The sequence below is a fragment of the Halichoeres trimaculatus genome, unplaced genomic scaffold, assembly GCF_033239565.1.
Source record: "Halichoeres trimaculatus isolate MK-OKI-2021-1 unplaced genomic scaffold, fHalTri1.1 fHalTri1_scaffold_8, whole genome shotgun sequence".
In the NCBI taxonomy this organism is placed as follows: Eukaryota; Metazoa; Chordata; class Actinopteri; order Labriformes; family Labridae; genus Halichoeres; species Halichoeres trimaculatus.
The window spans coordinates 13,629,198-13,654,626 of NW_027437186.1; the positions used below are offsets into that span (position 1 = coordinate 13,629,198).

The 25,429-nt window shown below is 38.9% G+C and overlaps 1 protein-coding gene across 6 annotated transcripts; it reads left to right on the forward strand.

The window, feature by feature from the left end:
• Nucleotides 1–2,161: 2,161 nt before the first annotated feature.
• On the forward strand, nt 2,162–24,203 carry LOC141795017 (polycomb group RING finger protein 5-A-like). Of its 6 annotated transcripts, none has more exons than XM_074675743.1 (10): nt 2,162–2,441; nt 3,129–3,246; nt 4,859–5,633; nt 6,819–6,915; nt 7,792–7,847; nt 10,238–10,297; nt 10,948–11,123; nt 11,421–11,519; nt 13,124–13,213; nt 23,807–24,203. In XM_074675743.1, the coding sequence occupies exons 3-10, from the start codon at nt 5,519–5,521 to the stop codon at nt 23,852–23,854; spliced, it is 741 nt and encodes a 246-aa protein (XP_074531844.1). In that variant the 5' UTR covers nt 2,162–2,441; nt 3,129–3,246; nt 4,859–5,518; the 3' UTR covers nt 23,855–24,203. The 6 variants fall into 6 exon arrangements, with proteins under 6 accessions (XP_074531844.1, XP_074531841.1, XP_074531847.1 ...); XM_074675744.1 differs by lacking the exon at nt 2,162–2,441 and adding an exon at nt 2,579–2,625 and having other exon boundaries at nt 3,138–3,246; XM_074675742.1 differs by lacking the exon at nt 2,162–2,441 and adding an exon at nt 2,595–2,625.
• The last annotated feature ends 1,226 nt before the right edge of the window (nt 24,204–25,429 follow it).

Sequence of the window (25,429 nt, forward strand, 5' to 3'; positions counted from 1 at the left end):
AGACTTTCAAACAGAGGCTGATGTAAATGTTTTTGAAACATCACTAAGAGTAAAATAAAGATCTTGTGAGATTTAAATCATGTAAAGCTACTATGGGGGCACTGGTGGGATTGCGTGAAGTTACTATAAATCACCCTTGCATGTTAAAATGTTGAAGCCTTGTGACAAAGAACATGGAACAGTCAGCGTTTCATACTCTGGAACTGCACTGTCATACTCCCAATTCTCATTTTGATTATCTGTCGAGTTCATAAAAACCTGCCTGGAGCCAGCGTCATTCACAGGGACCTTCCTGTTTACTGTTTTTTCATTACTGGAGCAGAATATTATGAAACTGAATGAGCAAGTCTCACGTACTGTAACTTGATCTTATCAAGACGTGACAAACAGGAAACACTGAAGTGTACCCAGTAAAGCTATTTGCATCTTTATCAGAGGGAAGAGGATTATTAATTATTCCTGACATTGTCCAATAAGAGAAACTTGTTTTCCTCTTACTGGAATTGTTGCAGGGCAAAATTTTCCTTGGAGAATTTATAATCTCATGGACTGTCCGACTGTGACTCGTAACGGTGTTTCCATGGTGATACATTCCTCTTCCCAAAACAAGAGGTCATATCCCACAGGGTGATGTCACTGAAGACTGTTTTCCCCCCAGTGGCCCCTTCAGTGTGTCTGTGCAGGAATGACAAGGCGGCTTGAGAAAAAAACAAAAAGGGAAAGCCTTTTGTCAAAAAAAGTTTTGATTTAAATGTCACAATTAAATTGAGCCAGGGGATATGTGTATGCTTTGATTTCAGGAAAACATGAAGTGCTATCGGGATACAACAGATGGGCTAGAGGGCTAGACATGGACAAAAGCTCAAAACAGATCCAGCAGATGCAAAACCAAAGGTTAAGTATTTAGTCACTAGGTTATTTTAAAGAGGGGTTAATACGCTGTCTAATATTTTAAACATGGATATTAAGTGACAATGATGGATGTCCATACTAAATCTGAGCAGATTTTAAAACGCTCAAATTAATGTCATTGAAAAAAAAATATTTGTCTGTAAACTGTCTGTAAATGTGTCCAATCTCAAAACGCTTAGTTATAAAATTAGTGCAAGCTCGACACAAGATCTTGAGGTGATCTTCAAGAGACCTGCAGAAATAATAAGGTCATTGCGTAAGGATTTCTGAACTAATTCATAAAAGAAGAATTTGGCACATCTTTTAACTGCCTTTTAAACATTTTTCTCTGCTCTCCCTTTTTCTAAAGATTGAACCCATTCAGGACTCAATTTAGGTCTTTAGCAGTGAAAATTTATTGACCCTGTTCCTCTTCATACTTTCTTTACTCAAGGACAGTTGATGAAACATTTATTGGAGGTTGCCAACAAAATCAGCCCCACGGACTGTCAGTGCCATCTAAGCCAAATTGATATCTGTGCTCACCAAGTGTTGGTTTTTTTTTTTTTTTTTTTTTTTTTTTTTTTTGATAAAACAAGTAAATTGAAATACAAATAATTAAAAAAAATCACAAAATTGAACACTGCATTAACATTATTAGGTCTGTGGTATTGTGATTTTTTAATGATCTATTTTAAGTTAGTATCTTACTTGTTGATTTCAGAACATTGTCTATTTTTAGCAGATTAAGGAGGCACACAAATATAGTAATGTAACAAGGACATGTAATATTAACCAGGCTCTAATGCTTTCTTCAAACACTGTCATTTTTAGATCCTTTTTCATGAAAATGGGTTGATATTTGACATAAATAGGCCAAATAAGTTATCACGAATGAGATTAACTTTATTTTAGCTGTTAGTGGACCTGTCATGATAGCTATACTTTTTAGGAGCAGTGTGCTCAATTGTTTACTTGGAATAATCCCAAATACTTGGACTTTTATCTAAGGTGGTAAACTTTTTATGGTAAATGCTGTCAGTCTATAGCCTAAAGTAGCTTCAGTCTTTTTTTTTTTTTTCTGAAGGGTGATGGAGATTTTATGACAGCCAACTTTTATGTTGCACTAGGATTTATTCAATATTTCTTTCTAATAGCACCTAGTTTCCATCTCTCTTCCTTTCTTCACACAGCAAACGGTGCGTTTTGTGTATGACCGTATACGTGTATGTGTGTGACTGTGTGTATTGTAGGCCAATAGTCGCTCAGTTACACAACCGCTTTCAGTTTCCGAGCCCTGCCTGCCTGCTCGCTCGCTCGCTTGCCTGGTGGCTCCCCGCCCACCGCTGCTCTCTGCTGCCTGCCTGCTCGCCTGGCTGTTGGACGGACTGGGGCAGATCCGAGCCGACCAGTTCCGTGTTCTCTCCTCTCCCAGTCGGCTTCACGGAGCAGCCTGACCAAGAGGACCTGGTAGTGTCATGGTGGACACTCCTCTCCAGCCGCGGCACCCATAACTCCGGGGACAGAGGGAAAGTGTAGCCGGAGGTGAGGTATGTGTTATTATCGCTCATTATTTCTGGCGAATTCATCAGCCGACGTCGGTCGCGTTACGTTACAGCCAAACTTTGACGCTGCTGGCTGGACCTCCTCTCTCTACCCCTCCCTCCCCCCACTCTCGCTCTCTCTCCTGAAACGCAAAGTGCGTCGCCGTGCACTCTCACATGCGGGATTACGGTATGTTCACGCATATGGTAGCCTACATAACTCGCGTGCGGTGCGCTTCCCGTCCGTGTCGTTAAAAGGCCTTGACATGAAGCTCTGTAACTTTTACTGTCGATACGTGCTGCGTGCGCGTGTCTGCGCGTGTATGTGTAGATAGATGGGTTTACTGTACCGAGCTGCGACATGCGCGTATGTTCGCGCGCTTGGTGTACACAAACGTAGGACCATGTACTAGGCTGTATACCAGCGCGTGTCACTGTAATGATCATGTGTCGTCCATTGATGTTGTTTTGACACAGGTGACGTAGACCGTGACGCGCCTCAACGATGAGATAAGCGGATCTGCTTCGTGTGAAGAAATAGCATGTGTGCGCGTGCGAGACTTTGTCTCATTGACGGACACTGAGGGGGATTTTTGAACTGCGCACTTGAGATTTTTCTAGCAATAAGCGACCCACGCTGAATGAAACAGGAGTCTACATTGAAGTAAACACTGTTTCTTCTGTCTGTATGAGTTTCTGCAGTGAGTAAAGCTGCCTGAATCCAGTCCTGCATGTCTCCACGACTGTTTACACACCTGACGTCCACACAATGTCAATATGCAGTTTTTGTGACGTCATATTAAAAAAGATGGTAGGTACACATGAAAGAATTGTCCCTATGTTTATAAAACTGATATTAATGAACACATACAAGTAATTTAAACATAATTGACAATTTTAAATTCCCTTTATTTTGTTAATATCTATTTTTTCCTTACTTATTTATATCCAGTATTCAATATCATTTTTGCAACATTGTCTTACTACTTTATTTTAAGTATCACACAGCGCAGGGATTGTTATACCCTCATTTCCAGGGGTGTGCACAGAGGAGGTGCAGGGGGGTAGTTGCCCACCCTTGTAGCCCAGTTGTTGAAAATGTGTGCTAAATTGATCTTTTCAGAACCTAAACACATGCTAAAATGTCCTCTTGGGAGCCAAAATGTGCACTCAAGTACCCTCCTGGTTGGAAAAACACACTAAACTGCTCTCTTGGCTGGTTAAAATATGATAAACCACCCTCTTGGGTGGCAAAAGGTAAACTGTGTGCTTTTTTTTTTTCTTTTAACCCCTGTCCTTCAAAAAGTCTGTGCAGGCCACTGCTTATTATTTCCGTTGTCTTTCAGTAGTTTAGGTCAATTTCACAAAAACACTGAGCATATCCTATTTCTGAGTTATTCTGAAACAGTCACAGCACAATCCCATAACATTCATTGTATGAGTAGCTGAAAAAAAGAGGCAAGTGAAGCCAGTAAATGCCAATGACTCATTTTGAGTTTGCTGATTAAATATCCAAATTTGAGATGTTGAGTTAATATGTATACCTTGCTTGATAAATAAATAAATTAATAAATACATAAATAAATAAACATTGTGCTGTTTAACTGTCAGTAATTTACACAATAAGTATTCAAAGGTAGCCTGTTATCAAGTCATGGACAAACTGCTGTGTGTTTATAAGGGGAATGAGTCAGACATTAGAAAAGTGACTAATCCCACATCCAGCATTTACTGTCTCCCTCACCTCATTTACTGTAATGTCAGCACTGAAAATAAATGCTTCTTAAAAGGCACAGTAAATGTGAAAAACAAAATTTGATTTACAGAAAACTTAAAGCCTACAATTGCTTACAAATGATAAATTTGGTGCATGAATTAAAATGTATTTAAAATCCATCAAAATAGGGATGTAATGGGGGAAAGTTGCAGGGTTTATCTATTTATTGCAGTGAGATTAATAGGTGTCTTGGTTTTATCCAAGTTGTACTGCTGACCTTTAGTGACTGCTAAAGCTGACTGTTCACTGCCTGTGATCCCCATGTTGAGCTTCTCTGGTCATTAATACTGTGCTGCTCCATACTGAGGCACTTTTTGGGTTTCAGTATCATAACTATCTGATCATGTGCTTGTATACATTAAAGAGTGGGTGTTGTGCTTTTCTCCAGGCTCTAAAAATCCTTATTTTTCTAACACTGGCCATTTAGAAACTCCAATTTCAGCCTCTGTTCTGAATGCTTCATTTTAGCTGCTGCCTCTATAAGGATCCCCACTTTACAAACTCCCTTCCCCCTGATTGGCCAGCCTTCTGGAGGCTTGTTGGGAGCAGTCCTTAGTGTTTGAGCAACATGTTATCATCAAATCTTTGCACTATTTCTCTGACCAAAGCACAGTACAACTCAAATGTTTTTTCTTTTCTTCCTCAGGATAACTTCAGTTTGATCTTCAAAGATCATCAGATACCCCACCATCACAGATTGCCAGCAAGTGAATGAAGATGCCATGAGCCACACTAAAATGATCCATGGACAGGTTAGAATGAGACAACTAAGTAGATGTCCTTGGCCTCAATCATGTCAGCTGACCTTTGACCTCTCCCTGATGGATTAAAAAACAGCACTGTGACTGGGACGAGGATGAGAATAACTCTGTGTAACTCATCAAGCGTGTTTTTTTTCTGAATCAGACTGGATGAACTGGTTCTCTTCTTTGTTTTAATGGTACAGAGATTGCTTAATGACTATGGATTAAGATCTAAGAGGGAGATGTTCTAAAAGAAGAAGTGACAACAAAACAAGAAAAGCATGGAGAAGGATTTCACACAGGAACATCTCTCTTCTCTTTCATGAATTGTGGATATTGAATACACACATTATCCTGGACTGGCTTTAGCCAATGTTTGTACTCCAAACTCTTTCTCAAAGAAGACGTCACCGAGCTCTAATGGGCAAGTTTAGCCTGTGACTGCAAATTCATCTGTACTTCATTGTCATGAATGGATATCTGACTCTTCAAAGACAAGGAGGTGACATTTCTGTCAGCTTTAAACCACAACTCTGAGTATCTTGCTGCAACACAACTCAAACATGGCTGCTACAGGAAGGAGGTACATGGTGAAAGACTTCAACCACTTCATCACCTGTTACCTGTGCAGAGGATACCTGATCAAACCGACCACAGTCACCGAGTGCCTGCACACCTGTGAGTGATGCTGTTAAACACACACACACACACGCACACGCACACGCACACGCAGTTCATTGAGACAATTTAAAGTAAGCTTGGTAGCTGAATATCAACACTGTCTTTGCTGAAACCCGTAATCATCTCGTCCAGTCACTTATCCAGTCCGGAAGCAAACAAATCATGTTTTGTTCTATCTTATTCAAAAGTTGTTGTGAGCCACTTGATGTTGGAAAATAGTCTGAAGCAGTGGAACAAATGGTAAACAATGCAGTAAAAGAAAGCCTGACTGTAATTCTAATATAGAAACACTGGCACTAAGTACTGATTTTAATAGAGTAACTGGTGTGGTAGACAGATTTCTTCTTAATTTGACTGAACTGATGAGTCCTTGTGCTGGTTGTGTGAGTGACATGAGTGAACATAAGTAAAAGTTCCTATGAGAAACTTCCTGTTTTGCATCAATTTTGTGGACAGGTAAACATAGCTGATTTTGTCCTGTACAAAAAGTATTTCTTGAAAAAAAAAAATCTCACCATGCCCTAAAACAACGTGTTTAAATTATGTGGTCTGACACAAGCCTCCTGCCAGTTTTTTCAAAAATTTGAAATAAATTTATTGAAAGTTATTTATGGCTTTGTTTTCTTTTGAGTTCATGAAAAAAGAACAAATTTAACACAAGGTTAAAACTCATCACCAGAGCTTTAACTGGTCAAAGTTCCAGTGGCAAAATAGCAGAAGAAGACAGCAGAACAGAAGTGAATAAAGAGAGATTAAATAATTTAGCACAGTTTGTTGAGATAGGAGGAAAAGTAAAAGATGATCTAAAGTCAGTGTAGAGAGATGCACTCACCTGTGATGGGTTGATCTTGATCTGATACATGGAAAATTATGTGGAAAAATATACATGAAATTCATCTTAAAAAACAGCAAAATGTACCTGACTTCTAGTGTGGGCTTGTAATTTTTTTATTTTTTAACCAAAGGGTGTGAGGGAATGGGCTCTAACTGTAGTTGTAGACACCATGGCAGATAAACAGCTTTTACAAGTCCTCTTTACATTTATGTTGTGATCTGCTATGAATATAAGGGGGAAAAAACTGGAATATTGCGTATGTTTACTCTGTTATTTTGATTAATAGCTGCCATCACAGATGCTAATACAACCCCAATGAAAATTCTTGATGTTTTTTTTTTCTGTAGTTTGTAAGAGCTGCATTGTGCAGCACTTCGAGGACAGCAACGACTGTCCTAAATGTGGCATTCAGGTCCATGAAACCAACCCACTGGAGATGCTCAGGTAAGAAGGTCTCTTTTACTTTCTTCAGATTATTCCTTTGCTATTTATGGTAGTTAGTTGCACTTTAGATGTCTTAATCTTTGTTCTTTGAAGCTCTTTTAAAATCAGTGTTCTTTGAATAAAGTCATTTTGTCAAGTCTTTAAGATGCTACCCTAATTATTACTTTAAGGGGCAATTTACACTACAAATGGCTTTAGGGTGAAACACAAAAGTATTGTTGCGTTTTAGCTGACCTAAAAGGCAAACTTTTGAAAATGGCCTCCAGAGTGAAATTTTTCTGAAACCCTGCCAACACTGTTGCCCTATAAATAATAAGCCGGCATTTTTAGTGGAAATGCTGACATCACACTCCACATCTTGCAAGTGCATAGAACAGTACAACAGCACCGTTGTTACGGTTGTCGCGGACTACCGTTTTGTGCTTGTGCTGCTCAATCTGCTGACTGTCTTACATCAAAAAGTGCAGCTGTTGCTCCAAACAGAACATATGCCAGTACACCAGATGATCAGCCCAACTCTACTTCCGTGAAGATCTACCAAAAGCCGCCTCTGGGCAAGACAGTTATAGCGCCAACTACAGGCCTGGCATGCTTACTACAGCATTTCCAGTCCCGCAGAGTTTTGTGTGAACCCAGATTTTTTTCACTGCGTTTTAGTGTTTTCAGATTAAACGTGTGTAATCAGGGCCTAATACTCTATTTTGTACCGACGACATCTTCTCATTTTGTCTTTCTAATTCTTCACATGATGTACCTTAACTCACACCCTGACTTCTCCCCTTAATTAATTCCTGTCACCTTCTTTAACACTTCACTTATTTATCATCTTCTTTCCCGCAATGTCCTTCTTACCCCCCTCCCCCTCTGTATCCTCAGGTTGGACAACACCCTGGAGGAGATCATTTTCAAGCTGGTGCCTGGCCTCAGAGAAAGTGAGTTACCAGATGGTTTCATCAATCTGTCTCACCAGTTTACAGTCAGAGTTTAATTATGGGACTGTTCGTGAAACCACTCCAGCTCTCCAATCACTTACAAAGGGCATACAAAGGATTTATGAATGTTCAAAAACACAGGATAATGTGCAGCTGTTTGCAGTAGTAGAAAAACTGGTTTACTCATTAGAAAATAAAGGAAACAGTCGTATGAATTAACCAGGTAAGCCTGCTGGTTTAGTTCCCTGACATACCGAAGAGATACTGGCTCATCAGGCTGTTGGTGATCAGCCGTCCAGTATTTGTGTTGGGTCCTGAACCATTGGCACTAGCTGGTCCTTGCTTCTGGACTGATTAAGCATGTTGACTCTCCAGTGGGGAGAGAAATCCCTCTATTTGGCAAGTGAGCTAAGCGTGTCAACGCTTGAGGTGAGAAACTGAAGTCAGGAGTCAAACCAATGACTACTTCTGCACACTCCAGTGGTATTTATTCCCTTATATCTCAATTAAAAGAGGATGCTTTATGAATTTGTCTGAGTGTAAAGTGTGATGTTGGCGGCAAGACTTTGTTTTGATTCTCAAAAGTTGGTATATCTGTGATCCTATATCTTTTGTAGTCTTATGTTTTTTTTAGTAATGAGGCCCCTAGTAGTGCAGCAGATAAGTGAAAAGATCGTTCACATGATGATGTAAGCATGATGCTCTCTAAGGGACACTCTTTTAAAACAAAACGTTACAGACCCAAAAATTTGAGATGGCGGCCATTTTTTAAGATGGCCGTCATGTCCATGAAACGCTCATTTTTCCAAAAGTTTGAATGGTGATGCAAGCATGAAATTTGGTACACATACTCTCCAAGGGCCACTGTTTTAAAATAAAACGTTAGACACCCAAAAATTTGCAATGGTGGCCATTTTTCAAGATGGCCACCATTTCTTTTGAACACTCATTATTCCAAAAGTATAGTACCTGCTTATTTAAATCCTTAAACTAAAAGCAGGCCCACAGTTACAGATTTTCAAAATTACAAGAGATGTGGAAAATGTGAGACCTCTAATATAAAGACAAATCTTGATAGATTGTCCAGTTTTGTACAGATATCTGTGAGGAAATGCTGATTGAGTCTAATACTAGCAGTTTCAAGATGATGTGTAGACAACAGTCTTCTGAGCAGAGCAGGGGAGAAGAAATATGTTTTAACAGCCCCAGAGGGCTCAGTTTGACGCATGTTATGTCTCACCCTGTTTCCTATTTCATCCACTGTCCTAAATAATACTCAATTATTTCTACTACTCTAATTACATGCATAAAAAGCCTAAAAAAAAACAGTCTTAAACAAGGTCTTGGTTTTTGAGCCCTGTCCTTCAATTTTGTCAACCAGTTAGGAGATCCTTTATGATGACCTTGTCATTTCAGCAAGTATCATGAAGAGCTTGTGAGGATCTCAAGCTATTTTTTTCTGAGCAGACTGTTTTGGTCAATTTACAGACAGATTTTACAACATGTGAATATATCCAAGATAGAAAATCAGTTTAATATGAACATACAGCATTGTTACTCTATATCAGTGTTTAATATATAGGGGAGCTTATCAACACTCACTTTAAACAAACAATACAAGAGCTTGAGCAGAGTACTTCATCTGCTCTACACTGAGCTCCCCATTAGATGGAAAGGAGTTTGGGCTCAAATGATTTGTCTGTGCCACATTACTTTCAAAGAAGATGAAAATGAAGAGTTTTAAAACAAGATGATAAACTACCTTCTCTCTGTAGCCAAGATGATAAGAGGTTATGTCAACAAATCTCATGACTCCATAACTGAAGCTCAACTAAGTGAGAAGAATTGAAATAAAACACATATACTCAGCAGGGCCTTATGATTTAGGGCCGAGTGGCTAAATAATCAGCTTCAAATGGGTTCAGTGTCATTGTTTTTGGCAAGTAAACAGTTTGGTTTTTCTTTTTGTCATAGCCATACTGGGAATAATTTACTTGATGATAACCAGTGGCTGGGCTACCTTAACCTCAGCTGAGATTTATACATTTTTATCTGTTAATTGCTAATTAGAGGCTTAAACACTGAATTATTTAAATCTCATGACAGATTCATAGCCATCCACCTGCTCTCTATGCTCCCACTATGTCCCATCTCTGTCCAACTGCTCTTTCAAATTAAGACCAAAAATAAAATAAAAGAAAACATGGTACATTGGAGTTTTGGTGAGTTAAACAGTTTAACTAAAATATCTTTCAATTTATGCAAACAAATTTACCAAAAGAGCTGATGGGAGATTTAGTGGTTTGGTTGCTTTCAGTAAGTTTTGCTTTGTGTTCGTAACATTTGTCAATGTTCTTTTCTTCATACCTTTTTTTTTTTTTGTAAACCAGAGGAAGAACAGCAGGAACTGGATTTCTGGAAGAAGAACCAGCCCAAAACAAATGGCCAAGGCAAGCTGATTGATATTCATACTGTGCAAATGACCCAGCAGAATTAAAACTGTTAAAAAGTATTTGGGAACATTTGCTAATTGCATAGAGGCCTTTTGTCTTTTGCTGTCACAACAAAACAAAATTTACCTAGTTGATGTAACTTAAAACACTGTGTTTCTGATTCATGTATAAAACAGACTTCTGTGTAATTTGTACATTAGTGGAGTGGAGAGCTGATGTGATCACACTATCTTACAGTAAATTGAACTTGAACTTTTTATTTGTACTTTACAGATTCTGTCTTGCTACTCTACTTATCTATTTAGTCATTTTATTGTATAATGTTGTGATTCATGAATATGGGAATAGTAATCACATTTAACCTTGTTTATTTAGATCTGGGTCAGGAAATTTCCTGCTCAAACATCACACACCTTGCATCATGCTCAAATGGTGAAAAACAGTTTAGTACTGCTCTCTAAAAGTGTAATAACTCAGTGAAATCATCATCCATCATTCAGTTAGGCTGATGTTTGTTAAGCATTGCATACTGATAGATTGGTGAATATATTTTTGTTTGTTTCACACCTTATAGTCATGCACACTATCAAACTCAGAGTTCTGACTAAGCAGTGGCATCACTCATTGTGTGTTGTGTATTTGAACAGCAGATAACTTGATGTGTCAAAGGCTCGGGCTGCCCGGTGTTGGAGATGGTGATGGTGCTGGTGGTGGTGCTGATGAGGATGGTGCCGATGAAGACTACCACAGAAGTGACCCTCAGATAGCTATCTGTCTGGACTGTCTACGCAACACAGGACAGTCGGGGGAGAGCACTGTTTCGGTGTGTTTTATGAGAATTTAGCACAGAAGAATGTCTCTAATCAGTCTCGACCTCATAAGCCTAATTTATGTATATGTACTGTATGATTTTTAAATCAACTACATTTTTCCTTTTACACATGTTTTTAAACAAATGCTGGGTTAATGTTTCTCCCTGCCAGCTTAACAGTCAGTTCTGATTTTTTGTAAGGTTTAATGTTTTTTCTGGGCTCCTTACAAGGATAATTCTATGTTCAGTTTTTCAGCTACCACTCTCATTTAGTCAGGCTCTAATAAAATTTGTCTCTCGTCCAATTAGGACTTAATGAAGAGGTTCATCCGCTGCTCTAGTAGAGTCACTGTGGGAACAATTAAGAAGTTTCTCAGTCTTAAACTAAAGCTGCCCAGCTCCTACGAGGTAAGGATCTTTCTGACAGTTCGAACATGTCTTTAAAGAAAAATATTTCTTATGACTACATTGCTAAAATTATTATTTTTTACTTGACTAGTCGCAGATTAATTCAGAACACTGTACTTGCATTATCTGAACTCATCCATAAAAGCAAGAAACTTAACTTACGCTCAACTTGTGGATAACAGTAGAACAAATTCAGCTCTTTTCCAAAGCTCAGACAACACACATTTAAAACTTACCAAAAAAGGAAAAATTGATTCCTTGACAGTCATGTGAGTAATTTTTTAACCTGGTAATGAATCAGACGAAAATTTATATTGATACAAAATGACCTGCGAAAGTAGAGCTTCAGGGGCCCAGATTGGTCGAGGTGTGGTTGACCAACCTGCCCCATGAGGTTCTCACCACCAAGGACAGACTGGGTTCGAATCCAGCCTGTGGCCTCTTTCCCTCATGTCACTCCCCACTCTTGCTCTGTTTCCTGCTCTATCCACCGTCCTCTCCAGTTAAAGGCATAAAAAGCCCTGGAAAATAACTTCAAAAGTAACTTTTAAAAAGTTGAGCTCCAGAGAAAACATGTCAGAAGTCAGACAAGCCTAGTACAACACAAAAATGTATTTTAGTTGTTTTAAAAGGAAGGCCTACAAATAAACAAACAAACAAATAAAGACATGAATAAAAAAGAACACATTTTAGCGCAAAGCTCTTACAAGTATGTTTCAGCTGTTTATGAAACAACCTGAGTTAACTATTGATGGCCTATTGACCTAATAAAGCTGAATGGACCATCGATGACATGACTGATCATTTCTTTTTTGTCACTTTGAGTGTCCAAAAAGCTGTAGAGTGTAAGACAAGGAAATTTACAACCCACTGCCAAAACAGCCTGTGTTTACATTTTCTAAAAAAAAAAGGTTATGGTTAAAAGAAGGTAGATTTATTCATTTTGCCAAAAAAAAAAAGAAGAGGAAAATAAAACGAGACCAGAGAAGCAAAAGGGCATGAGCTACTATATTGACCACAGAGGGCACCACAGCAACTCAAACTAATCATTTCCCGCAGGAGCTTTAAATAAATCAAATAAAATATGAATCTAGTCTAACAAGTCTTACAGTTTGGTAAATTATGTATCAAAAGCCAAAAGCAAATGAGTGTTGGTTTCAAAAGTGACGTCAAACTGTAATGATGTTCAGTGTGACTCAAAAACCAGCAGGTCTTTCTGAAGCCAGATGTGCATTAATATCCCATTAACAACTTAAATCTATCAAACAAAAAAAAGTTTGTTGGCTTCCATATTTGCTAAAGACTGAGTTAAATGTAGTGTCTATCACACACTCAGTCAGTGCTTCACACATGCTGTGCAGCCTCCCCCTCATTACCACAGTGAACTTCCCCTTTCCTTTCAGCATGTGAATTAGGACTGACGTCCTTTTTTATCTCAGTAACCTCATTTTTGTGTCTGTGCCTTCTCTTGTTTAACTGCTGATTTTTTCCTTTTCATTTAAATAGCTTGTTTTTCTTGTATTTCTTTCCTTTCTTTGCCTTTGAGAATATTAAACTGAACTTTTTCAGCTTTTTCTTTTTTTCTGTTTTTGTGCTGTGCCCAGCTGGATGTGCTGTGTAACGGTGAGATCATGGGGAGAGATCACACTCTGGAGTTCATCTACATGACCCGATGGAGGCTACATGGAGAGAATGTAAGGCTGTCACCCACACTTCCTCTTTATGTGTGTTTCTGTGTGTGTGTGTGTGTGTGTGTGTGTGTGTGTGTGTGTGTGTGTGTGTGTGTGTGTGTGTGTGTGTGTGTGTGTGTGTGCGTGTGCGTGTGTGTGTGTGCGTGTGTGTGCATGCTGCTGTGTATGTAGATGCATCAGCACAGGAGCTCATTTCTGTTAGTTTTGTTATTTTTTCCACCTTGTAGAGTCTTAAATACAGTCCTTGCATGTTCCAACTTCTTTAAAGGGGCTGCAGCACCTGTAAATGTGAGGAGTTTCTAAGTGATCTTGAAAAAGTCTTCCCTCTAGATATATGCCTGATTGTGATCCAAACTTTGAAATGAGATTATCTGAGCCAATATTGCTGGTTACAGGCTATTTCAAAATGCTACTTCTTAGCTTCCCAATTGGGTTGAGTGGGACCAGATTGATTTATGGCACGTCCTGGTCACTATGATGACACAAACACTGACAAAGTTTAGAAGTGAGAGCTGTAATTTTGTTGTGATAGTGGACAAAGGAGCCTAACTGTCAGACAGAAAAAGGACAGAAGAGCTGAAGAAAGATAAGCAGGAGAGTGACAGTGCATTAGCTAAAGGCTAAGACACAAGCTAAGGGTGAAAACAGTGGCTAAAATGTTTGTGATAATGTTTATTCCAACCCACAGTCATCCGTTATTCTGCTGTGGTGTGTTCAAACTTGAGAGTCTATCAATAAAATGAAGAGTGAGGTTACATTAGCTCTGCTTGGTAGATGACTTGCAGGACATAGCTAACCCGGATCTACTAACATTACACAATACGCACATGTCTTAGAGCACCAGACTGCCAGCTGCACTAAATATAAATGGCTACTAAACTACTACTAATAGTGTTTACTTCATGTTAGCCTACAGAGCACTGGGCTGACGATAGCGCTACATATAGCCGGCTACTACAACTTCGGCTTGATGTCACACTTCAAACTGTATCGCTATATAACTGTACTGATAAGTATCCTATCTCGGTGTGTTGTATCTGGTGAAAGCTTGTCTTGAACAAAGAAAATTCATTCCCATCTAATTTCCTTTTAGTTTCTAAACAAACACACACCTCACTAAAAGTCATAATGACAGTGTGCGTGAGCTTCCTCATAGCATCTTTAGGTTTGGGTTTGAGTAAGGCTAAAGTGAAGTTTAGTGTTGCTGTGAGGAAGGATCAGTGAGTAAGAATGAAAGTAAACTGAATTTTCTCAGAAGAACTTGTCTTTATGACTCAGGTTCTGATCAAAGGATATCTTCAGGACACATTTAGCTCTTGTGAAGACTTCAAATCAGTTTTTTTTTTGTTTCTTTTTCTTTACCTGCTTGCAAAGTTTGCTCAACAAATTGGAGAAAACTAGGTCAGCATAATGGGTTTACATGACTTCATTCAATGATATTGGATTCCCCTTTGTTGCTTTTTTTGTAAACACACATCATCATGTCATCAGTGGTGGCACACTTTACTCAACATTTCACACCAGAGTTGTACTGTGATATGACCTTTAACCACACTCAGTTCTCAAGTCATAACAGCAGTGTCATTGAGATTCAAAGCTTCAGGCACACTTCTCTGTCAGTCTGACAGTAAAACCATACCAATGTGGCTGTTGACTTTGATTGAGCGGCTCTACATGAAAAGTTGAACTTCCCTTTGGTCTGAGTGCACATTCACACCAGCCTTGTTCTAAAACCAGCTCTAACTTCCTGCTGGAATGGACGGATGAATATCCTCACTTTCAAAAAAGGTACTGACAATAACTAATAACAAAACCTGTCCTTACAAAGATATAAAAAAAAAGTGTGACTAAAGAGAGAAGCAAAAGTTTTGACCTCAGGCTGAGGTCAGTGTGTGTTTTGCATTTGATTCCTGTACATGTTGACTGAATCTATCTGCCATCCAACGTTTGTGTGTGTGAGTGTTTTAGCCTCGTTATTCATTTGAACTGTGAGCAATTGAAATGTCTTGTCAAGATGTGGCTGGTGACTGAAGGGTGCAGACAGCTGGCACCACAGGAGGCAACAGTTACCAGGTCAGAGGAGCAGAAGAGGATGGGAGGAGGTGAGGCAGAAGAGGAGCAGGGACAGGGAGTCCGTATGAAATAAGACACTAAGAAGTGTGTAGTTTTTCCTCTCCAGCTGTGCTCACATGTCCTCAGAAGGGGAAAATATAAATAAAAGGAGTCATTTTCTTCCTCATAAGATCCCTGAAAGAGTAAAATTCACAATTTTACTGAGAAAATCTTTGTTGTCTAAAGCTTAAACTGTCCTTAGAGATCTATTTGTTCGTGGGTAGAATACAGTGTTGGAGGATTCCAACTCCTTGTAAGGTTACATTACAGGATAACCAGAGGACCAATTGTACATTTGTAATTTAAGTTTCAGTTAATTTATTTTAGATTGGGAGTTGATTATGCCCAGCCACACTGAAAGATTTAAGCCTAATTTTGGGCCATATTAAGGAAGGCCAATTATCAGGGGATGTTGTAAACAATTGTTTATACAAATTACTCTCAAGTGTGTGGTGTCAATAAGACTACTTTATGCTCCTGACTGAGTCAGAGCCTTCCTGACCTGGGATTGTAAATATCAAACATGACAGCGGGCGTTAAAACAACCGTACCTTGAACAATATTGAGAATTAGACCAGCCTGTGGAATTATTTACCCATATTCTCCAGGCTGTTTTTCATTTGATGCTGCCAAATAGAGCACATGCTGGGAATACCAGTTAATGACACAGATCATCAGACATGTTTGTTTATCTTACAAAGCCACATTTTACGAAGCGAGTTCTTGCCAATAAGAATCTTTATGAACTGAATCATATGGGGTGTGAGTTATTTAGAAGACTGTGATGTTAAAATTCAATCAGAACTGTCAGTGCATGTCAGTGTGCTCTCCCATGGTTTTTAAATGGATTAAAATCTAAAAGTGAGGCCAGCATAAACCCCGAACTCACCAAATAATGCCTATGAGTTCAAAGCAACTGTTGTTTTCTTTTGTTTTTTTCTAGCACACTTTCTCATCTGACCTGAACGATCCAGTGTGAATTGACATCCGTCTTATGTAATAATGAGACACAGATTCTCTGTTTGGCATAGACAGATTGATTACATAATTTTCCATCAGGGCCTTTATCCCATATATGATCTTACATGTACATATACAGGAAGTTGTGGACTAACATTATGCAAACAGTGATCAGGTAAGATATCTCTGCAAGTATCCCTGTGCTGGTTTATGACTATCAGTCATGATCAGGTGGTGCACATAAAGCCACACAGATGAAGCCAGTACACATGCATACATGCTTATCTCCTATTCCATGAGGTCTTGTTGTAATTTAGAGACTGGTGCCTACCTTACACATAAACACTGGAAGGTACAGTCTAATTTCCACTCAGTTTCTGACATTATCCCTCAGGTATAATAACAAAGCTTCACAATAAATCCACTTAATTCAAAAACCATTAACGGCTACCACAAAACAGCTGTCTACCCCGTTAAATGATCCATAAATGTTCCTTATAGCATACTGCCGTGCTCCTATCGATCACCTCATCATTTTTATGTATTTGAGCTTGCCCTTTTTGCACTTTGAGTTAAGCTCTTGTAAAAACTTTAATTTATAATTGTTGGTGCAGTCTACATGAGTCTGGGCCTGGAAATAGACAGAAAAATTACCCAGTAAGAAAAAGAACTACAGAATAGAAAACAGTAGAAAATTTGGGCCAGCAGGAACACTTTTTTGTTATTGCTGTCATACTGGAAGTAAAAAGAAAAGACATACGGCAGTGAAATCATAATTTTCCTTTTGTGATAACTTTATGAAGACCTCTAGCTAATAGTGTTTTAAACGGCCTAGGAACAACAGCAGCAACAACATTTCAGTAACAATAGAGTGTGTACATGTGATGGATGTCACCACAGTAACATCCATCCATCGGGTGGCAGAAAGTATGTAGCTGCACTGATTAGCACTGAGTAGCAGCATCACTTTTCACCCTGAAAGCTGCACAATAAAAAAAGTGTCATAAGAATTCAGAGGTGCTCTACAAATGGAGATCAAAGGTGGAAAACTTGTTTATCTTTCAAGTCTGAGTTTTCAGTGTCATAAAGCCAGCTCTTCAAACGTAGGAAAGTTAACCAGGTTAGGCCAGATTACGATTCAAGTTTTAGTCAACTGTATCATCAGCAACCTAAAAAGAGCAATCATGGCACCCCAGGACCACGAGTTGTGTTTTTAAGCTAGGTCCTAGTACCCTCTTAGGCTTTTTAAAGGGCTCAGCATTAATTCTTGTTTTTACCTTTTTGTTTTCATAGTTTATTTTTATTTTTTTAACCAGAAAAATCACTGAAGTATCAAGGTCAAAGGTAATTATGTCCCTTTGCTTTTTATGAGTTAACACCACATTGACTCCAAGGTCATCATTAGGACTGCTGTTGCTTTGTACTTAGTGTCTCTGTCGTAGAAGGTAATGTCACCCTCACTGAGGGTAAAGCCTCCAAACTTCAAACCACTCAAAAGCATCAGGGAGGTTGTTTTCGTTCTTTGTTTTGGTTTCTTTTATTTTAACTTAAACTCCCTTCAGAGTAAATATTGTCTTTCCTGTGTTTTTTCAACCTCTTTGCTCAACAATCCCTAAACAACAGGCAAAGTCTGTGCAAAAGAAATGATAGTCAGAATTATTTACGTCCTGCAGGGTGACTCATCAGGACACACACCAAGAAATTATTTTTGAATCCTGTTTGAGTCCTGTCTGTGGGACGAGGTAAGGAGAGGAGAGATGAAGAGGGCGAGTGAGACTGAAACAGAGACTGAGGGTCACAAATGGAGACGGAAGGGGACAGGGTGGGATATGTGGTCATTTATCAATCTTATTTTTCTGTCAGCTCCACATTGTGGCTTTGTTCACAGCCTCTGACAAAAACATGACGTCTAAATTATATCAAGATAAAACTGTTCTGAGGCCTGACTGTGAAATCAACCCACTCAGAGGACTTTTATTTATACTGACAGTTCATTATATCACTCAGCAGTACACGTGATCTGTGATTTTATTTACAGTTACAGTTATTAATTTGCATTCTTTAAAGATAAAATAACTTTTCCACAAGATATTGAAAAATTTACAGGAATCTTCTCATTTGACCTTGCAAATTTGTATTAAACAAGCAGTCTACCACCGCAGTGCTTTCCCCCTGCCTTTACATGTGAAAATTAGAGATAAATGAAACAAAATCTTATTACATATGTTTAAATAGAATATTGAATAATATGCCATTATTTATTAATTTAATTTATTTTGGGGGAGAACATTTTTCAAATTTCCAAGCCTTTTATTTTTATAATTTTAGCATTAGTTGCTCTTGTCTGAGTTGGAACCTGTAGCTTACATATAAGAGTTTGTTTATTAGCAGCTTAAGACTTGAATTTCAATAGAATCTGTGTTATTTTGAAATCTTCTCTAATAGGCATATTTGAAATAAAGAGGAGATTATAAGGTTGTACTATGACTTAAAGGGAGAAAAGTCAAATTGCCAATCCGTATCTTTGAAGCACACAAAAAAAGACCAAATCAGTTTTTTATTATATGATCAGAGTTGGAACTGACATGAAATGCTGAAGTGCAAGATAATAAAATACCTGAATCTACCTAAAAGATAAAACCAACATACACTAAAAATACAAATGCCAAAAGTCCAGTGACAGTCATGTTGCTTTAACAGAATGGTCCTCCATTGTCAGTCCATGTTTACTCTGGTTAGTAAAAGGTTTTCTCTGCCTCTGAGACTTTAGTACAAAAAATAGTTCCATGTTTATTAAAAAAATCTCTAAATAGAAATTTATTAGTGGCAACCATGACTGGAGTTTTTTAATCTCCCCTGAAAGTGAGAGGCTATGGATTCAGCCGTAATCTATTTTAGGTGTTGGTTTGTTCCAAACTATGATCATGGAGCTGAACTTTGGATGAAACCTACCACTTTTTCCTGTAAACTACTCGGCACAAGCTTCATCCAGAGAGAGATGGATTAATCACGACCTTTAAACAGTGATCATGATTGGAGTTTCAACATATTCTTGTATAACACCACATTTCAAACGCCACCATCACCAACAACACCAACAACTAAAATACAGTTCAGTGCTGCCTTGTATAAGAATGGGTACCTTTCACATTTGAAACAGTACGGGACCGATGCCCGGAACTCAGCAATCGGTATTGGTAATTTTGGGTACTTTTTTGTGTTTATGTGTTAAAAAAAAAAAAATAACAATAAAATCTCTTTTCTTTTTCAATTTAACACATTTATTCTTCAATATATAAACTTGCAATGCTGGGTTCATGTCCAGCATGGAAAATCACCTACTCTTACACTCCCTCACAGTCACAAGGATACATTTAGGTACCTAAAATCAATTTGACGTGAATCGGTACCAGGTACTTTTGGCTGAATTTGGTCGGGAGAAGTACCTAATTCGGCACCCATCCCTAGCCTTGTAAGTGTTTCAGCAGGAAGATAGCGATTAAAAAAATAAATGAATAAAAATTAAAAAAACATACGTTTAAGTCAGATGACCTGAAAAATGTCCACATAGAACTTGCAAGTAGTTAAAAATAAATTGCTATACACCTTCTTTTCTAAGTTAGGTAATAAGAATTTTGTCTTCCACAGAAAGGATTGTGAAAGAGACTTATCAAATGTGGGGAGAAAACTCACGGTTTGGAAACCAACAATCCATAGAAGATAAACTTTAACTATTTTGATGATTGACTCAACTTTCTTTTATTTCACCACAAGTTTAACCTAGACAAAACTCCTTGTTCAGGACAAGGGTTAACTGTGACATATCTTTGTTTGTTATGGAATTATAAAGACTATCTATGGTCCCCAGGGAATGAATATTAACATTGTACAAAAAAGTACGCTCATGACTAACTATATCATCTGTCACTTCTAATGGTTCCATGATTTCAATCAGACAAGTCACAGGACCAAATCTTTCCAAACTTTCTCAAAGCTTAAAAGAAAATGAGCAAGTGCAGTATATTTAGTTTTAGGGAAGCAAAATGCTTAGTGAAGATTGTCTAAGCAGGAGACACACAGTTTCAGTGACTGTCTGGTTATGTTGGATTTACTTAAGGTTTCTTTTTGTTTTTTTGGGACATGATGCAGCAAAATGCAGAAAGCTGGAGCAGATGACAGCAGCTGTACTCTGCTGCACCAGCAGCCTCAAGCTGCCAGAAATAGGAGACAAGACTCCAAATCATGAGACACACTTCTTACTTTGCAGTTACTGTGACACACTCACCTTTTTCCTGTCTGAAACTCCCACAAAAAGGGGGCCTTACGTAACCGTACAGCTAAACGGGGCAAAACGAATGAGTTGACATTTATAGTATTTAACCTTGCTGATGGATGACTTACTGAATGAGACTAATGGCATCAAACCCACACAGCAGCCAGAGTCCATCGATCCCATGGTCCAAGGCATCTGTTTGAAGGGATTGTTAACTTGTGAAAAGCTGAATGTATTTTTTTCAGTATTCATCAGGATGAAGCCACATAACATATGGTGACACCAACATTAAAAAGTTATCCTTCTATATCTTTCTAGTTTTACTGCAGATTGTTAAGTGCTGAACTACGGAAGCGCATTGCATTCACTGGATAAAAGAAAATAGACACCTTATCTCGTAATTATGAGATCCTGATCTCGTAATTATGAGAAAAGATCTCGTAATTACATCAAAAGATCTCATAATTACGAGAAAAGATCGCTTAATTACGAGAAAAGATCTCATAATTACGACATCAGGATCTCATAATTATGAGATCTTTTCTCATAATTACGAGATCAGGATCTCATAATTACGAGAAAAGCAAAGTGGAAGTTTCTTCTTCGTGGAATATGATACGGAAGTACAGAAGCGTAAATCCTACTGCAGTGATGGAGCTGTCCCAGTGCTATGTTCTAACCACCTTCTCGGTTTGAGACACGGGGAAATATTTCTGAAAAATAAGAACGAAAAACAGAAAATCCACGATTTTCTGTCCTGGTTTTAAAAATGGAAAAATGAAAAATAATAAAAGATTGTGTCAAAGTTGTTTGTGTGATATTTTGATATTAAATGTGAACATCTCTCTATAAAAATTAGACTAATAACTCACATTGAAGGTTTATACAGACATGTTCTTGAGCTTTTTTTTCTTTATAAGTAACAGATCGCTGACGATCCACTCCATCTTATCCGCGCGCATCTGTGCACTCCCATGTGTTTCAATGAGACAGTGCACAGTCTGCAGCTGTCTGATCTGCTCTCAGATAAACCAAGAAACATCAGAGAAGATGATAAAGTTTTTTTCTCTCCTTCTTTTTCACCTGTTCCATGAGCTATGAATCATTTCATGCTTTGCCTTAATTTCTCTTCCGCAGCGCTCTCTCATCAGTAAAGAGGCTGCATTTAGGAAAAAGAGAATTTAAGTATACCAATAAGTAATCTTATAATGGCTCACTTCATGCTTAACGGCTTTGTGCCTTTATTTCTCATCCGCACAATCATCCGATTGTGTTATGACAACTTCTCCAACATTGCGCAGCATGTTTTTGGTTTATTCATTGTATTTAGCCCCTCTTCACGTCAGCCTTAAGACTCTTTTACCACCGCGGAAGCACTTTGGTTAATCAGATGTGCCCTAATCAATTTCATGACTTTGATCAGGGCTCTAAATTCGTAGACCAGACGCAAATGCAGGCGCACCTGCCCTGCGCCGGCCTTCGCCTCACGGACAGGGTGTGACCGGCGCACTTTGCAAGTTTCCTGCAGTGCCAAGAGCGGCGCATCCACGCCTCCCTAAATGCTAGAGGGGAGGAAAAGCCGTGAGTAGGTTTAACGCTGTGTTCACCAATCAAATGACCGCCTCTCTTTGCCAGGCACATTTTAATGCAATAAACAATCACAGCAATCGCTATTTATTATAACCGTCTGAACCAGCATCTACATTTATATCTATATCCCTACTGCAATAAGACTTTATAACACACACACCTGAACTCTCACCAGAATGACATCAAGCATTCAATAGATACATGTCTTTTGCTAACCGTTCCAGTACTCACTGTAAATTTTCATTGTCAAGAACCAATCTTTGTATATATCTTGCTCCTATATAAATATGTGAATAGTAATATTTTTCTACTTTTCTATATTTCTAATTATTATTTATATTTCTTCAAAGTTCTAATTTTATATTCTATTATATTCTATTTATATATCGACTCTGACCGTCTCCACTACCAGGTCTTCCAACACACTTCCTGCGGTGGTGGGTATCAGTCAGACCAATCAGATGCTGCGCCTCGGCCGCAGCGCATTTAAAGGCGGGGAGAGGCGCTCATTTGATTGGTGAAAACAGCGCTCGGCTGTGTTAAACCCACTCACGGCTTTTCTCCTCCCTCTCTGCCATTTGCGCGGAGGGAGGCGTGGACGCGCTCCTCTGCGCCTTGAGTGCGCCTCTCTTGGCACTGCAGGAAACTTGCAAAGTGCGCCGGTCACACCCTGTCCGCGCGGCTAAGGCCGGCACAGGGCAGGTGGGCCTGCGCTTGCGCCTGAGCTACGAAATTAGAGCCCCTGGAGTTCAGTTTCGAACCGTAGGCACATGATCAAGCATTGCACTTTTTGTTCTTTTGGAGAATTAACTGATCACTAGCTTTTCAGCAGTGAGCTGACGCCAAGCTTCTAACTTTATTTTTTACATTTCTTCCACATTAGACCCTTGGCCTCAGTCCCTGCAGAGCAGAGCCAGGTGGATCCTGGAAAAAGTTTAATGGAAACAGTTTTATATTACTACTTAAACCAGATTCAAGGAAACTGCAATTTAAGGTCATATAGCGACAGAGTCAACTGGACTGTCTCACAATAAAACTAAGAAATAAAAGAAAAGGAACATTTAAGCTTCAACAAACAGGTTCGAATGTCAAAAAAGCTGGTGTCAAATGGCTGTAAATCTAACTACTGGAAATAAAGCCTTGGTTCCTTTACTCTTATTCACTCACTGCCTCAGTCACAAATATAATACTTGATGAATCAAGCCTTGAAATGTTCCCTCAGTTTTTCAAAACAGATTTCACAATCTTTTGGCCTGAATAATTGGATAGTTTTGACCATTTAGAGGTCTGTAATAAAATTTAAGGGCATTGGAGTGAGCACCACATGACTCGGTGAGATTAGACAGGAATTTGGAGTGCAGGTTTTTTGGACGGTACAACTTTGGTTTTCTGACTTTGTGTCTAGGTATGCATATTGGTGTGTTTCTGCCTGAGTAATGTTGTGCTGGTGTAACAAGGGTTAAAACTGTGGAAATCTTGCACACAGGAGTTTCCAGCTGCAGTGATTCAGTTTTAATCAAAGGCCTTCTCTCGGTGTTGCTGCAGTGGCAGAAGTGGTGCGTTTGTTCTCTGAAGTGTGTTTATGTTTACAGTGCGTTGACCAAAAGATTGATTTCTCCTCTCTGAACACATTCTCCCTCTCTTTTTTATGTCTCCCTCAGACGTATCCCATGGTTCTTGAGTACCGGCCACGAATCGACTTTGGCTGAACCACAGATGCAAGAAGAAGACCGCACACACACTTGCACATACACACATACACAAACACATTCATGCAGATATCTAAGTACAGAGACACAGCTGCGAGGAAACAAACAACAATACTTACATGTAAATGCAAACCCCTTCATACATGTGCCCAAAACGTGCAGAGAAAGAGATTTAAATGTATTTTTGTATAGCCAATGATGAAGTGCTTATGTTGTAATGGTAAAGAGGTTTTATGCTACATAGAATAATATATGCTATAATAAATATATATATGATATTTTTAAATGTATGTCCCTGTGCCTAAAACCTGTTTGAGATCAGAAATGAAGTATGAGCATATCTTCACTTTGCCTGTCTAACTCTGTAGATTAAATGTTGATTTTCTACTGTTCATGGTTGTTCAGTTTCATTTCACCACACAGACTCTCGTCATCTGGGTATGAGTCTTACACAGCCAACACTTGGCCTGAATTAAGTCTATTGAAGAGCCACTCTAGATCAGGAATAAATGTCCTACACTGATGTAGCAGGTGAGTCACCTAACCTCGAGTTCCTGTCAAGTCTCCAGCCCCAAGAGATGAGTCACCAAAAAAGAATCTGAGTGGAGATCCCATCACCTGAAGATGTGACTTTAAACTATTCACATTATGAACTTTGAGGGACCTTTTGGACGGTTAGAGGTATTTTTCATTTGATTCTGACTGATCCTGTCGGCATTTCTTGAAATTCATAGCATTACCAGAGCGACAGCACTGTGTCTCTTGCGCAATATTTTCACCACCTCACTTTTAATGAGGAGAGGCGTAGTAAAGATGTTACCAACAGTCCAAGTGAATATATCTCTACTTTTTTTTTTTCCTTGTGAGATTTCTGTTAAAGTTTGAGCTTGTTCACATCTTCCTTTTGATGGTTCTTTTTCACAACATACAACAGGTTGCACTGATCTTTCATGTGCAAATAAAACAAGGAGCAAGCCATGTTCTAAACTGAATACATGAAAAAAGTCCATTAATTAAGTTATTGTGGGGCGCAGATGGCCTAGTGGTTAATGTCATGCCCCATGAGGTTTGCCATCAAGTGAGGACCAGGGTTCAAGTCATGGCCTGTTTCCTGCATGTCACTTTACACTCTTGCCCCCTTACCTACTCTATCCACTGTCCTTCACTCTATCATTAATAAAAGGCATGAAAATCCCCCCCCCCCTTTTTTTTTTTTTTTAATGAAGTTATTGCTTTAGTCAGAGCCCCAGACCCAGTCATCAGCAACTGAGTCCATGTCAAGCCAAGCCAAGCCCAGCCAACACACGCTAAGGTTAGTTTGGGTTTGAAACCGGAGACCAAGTCAGCACCTTGACATCCAGACACCTATGGGTCAGAAACAGCTCCTGTGGCTCTTCTGTTCAGTCGGACCTCACAGTGACATGTTCACTGGTTTTCCTTCCTTGGACCACTTTTGGTTGATTCGGACCACTAAAGATTTGGACTCCTGCAGTCTCAGAGAGGATCTAACCTAGTTGTTTAGCCATCAAAGTTTGGTCACCTTTGGCAGGTTTGTCAGGGTTGCTCTCTTTTTTC

Coding starts and splice junctions, on each gene's coding strand:
- LOC141795017 (XM_074675743.1), top strand. CDS start 5,519: ATGGCTGCTACAGGAAGGAGGTACATGGTGAAAGACTTCAACCACTTC. Junction 10,298..10,947: donor GCCCAAAACAAATGGCCAAG/GCAAGCTGATTG, acceptor GTATTTGAACAG/CAGATAACTTGATGTGTCAA. Junction 13,214..23,806: donor GGAGGCTACATGGAGAGAAT/GTAAGGCTGTCA, acceptor TGTCTCCCTCAG/ACGTATCCCATGGTTCTTGA.